The 1,244-nt window shown below is 37.7% G+C and overlaps 1 protein-coding gene across 1 annotated transcript; it reads left to right on the forward strand.

Moving 5' to 3' along the window:
- Positions 1–446: 446 nt before the first annotated feature.
- On the forward strand, positions 447–968 carry LOC145066975 (uncharacterized). The gene has a single exon (XM_079014209.1). It carries the CDS (start codon positions 447–449, stop codon positions 966–968), a length of 522 nt encoding a protein of 173 aa, XP_078870335.1.
- The last annotated feature ends 276 nt before the right edge of the window (positions 969–1,244 follow it).

Here is a 1,244-nt window from a genome sequence, read left to right on the forward strand (position 1 = left end):
TTAGCTCGATTCATGGAGTTTTAAGCATCCATCTTGAACATTGAAACGCAAGTTGGGCAGCTCTCGAAGTTTTTACAAGAGGGATTATCAGGAACTCTACCAAGTAATACCAAAACAAACCCGAAGACGCATGTGTTAATTGTTTCAACTGAATAAGAAAATAAATCTCAGTCTCTAGTGCTCATTAAGGCATCGAAAAGCATCCCGATCAACAGCCTGAAGGAAAAGAAAAACAGAAAATTGATTATGTCCAGCAGCCACGACGTGGAGGCCACATTGCCATGCCGAGAAACCTGCACGAAAATTATGAAAAATATCATGTTAACCCCTTTCAACCACCACTTAAATATTCGTCTCGAACCAAGCAGAACCTACTAGAGCAAGAGCATAAGTAGTTCATGGAATAAGTAAAAGGGTACATTCCATTTAATTAAGCGATTGTTAAGATGCCCAAGTCTGTGAAGTTTCTCAAAGATCTTATAAGAAACCGAAAGGAATTAAAGAATGTGTCAAAGGTGACTCTTAATGATCAGTGGGCAAAAACTATAATGAAAGAAATTCCAACCAAGATGTCGGATCCGGGGAGCTTGACAATCCCTTGTAAATTTGGCAACTCGAAAAAGATGAATGCATTAGCCGATTTAGGGTCTAGTATTAACTTAATGCAATATTCATTTTACCAAAAGCTCAATCTATCAAAACTGAAGTCCGTGAGAATATCCATCCACATGGAAAATAAATCAGTCACATATGCTCATGGAATAATAGAAGACTTATTGGTGAAAGTTGGAAATTTTGTGTTTCCAATTGATTTTGTAGTATTGTATATGAAGGAGGATGAAGAAGTGCCCATCATTCTAGGAATACTATTCCTAAGAACTGCTCGAGCACTCAACGATATCCATAATTCTAAACTTACATTGCGAGTGGTTGATGAAGAGATGACCTTTGGAGTATACCCAAACTAAAATTCTTTAAGAAAAAGTAGTGTTGAGGGAGTCTTCATTGACAAACAGGACGAAAAAGGAGGCTAGTTAGAAGAGTTAGAGAGGATGATAGAGGATGAATTACTAGTTTAGGACAAGTTTGAACCAAAAGAAGAACAACAAAAAGAGGAGGTGGATCGTACGAAACCACGAGGTTCAGTGTCGATGATCTTTAAGGTATTTGCATTTGCTAAACCTAAAGAAGAGCTTCAAGAGACCAGTGAAGACTTAGAGACCTTTTGTGAAGATAAAACGGAG

The sequence above is a fragment of the Lactuca serriola genome, chromosome 8, assembly GCF_051521515.1.
Source record: "Lactuca serriola cultivar US96UC23 chromosome 8, Lser_US96UC23_V15, whole genome shotgun sequence".
NCBI lineage: Eukaryota > Viridiplantae > Streptophyta > Magnoliopsida > Asterales > Asteraceae > Lactuca > Lactuca serriola.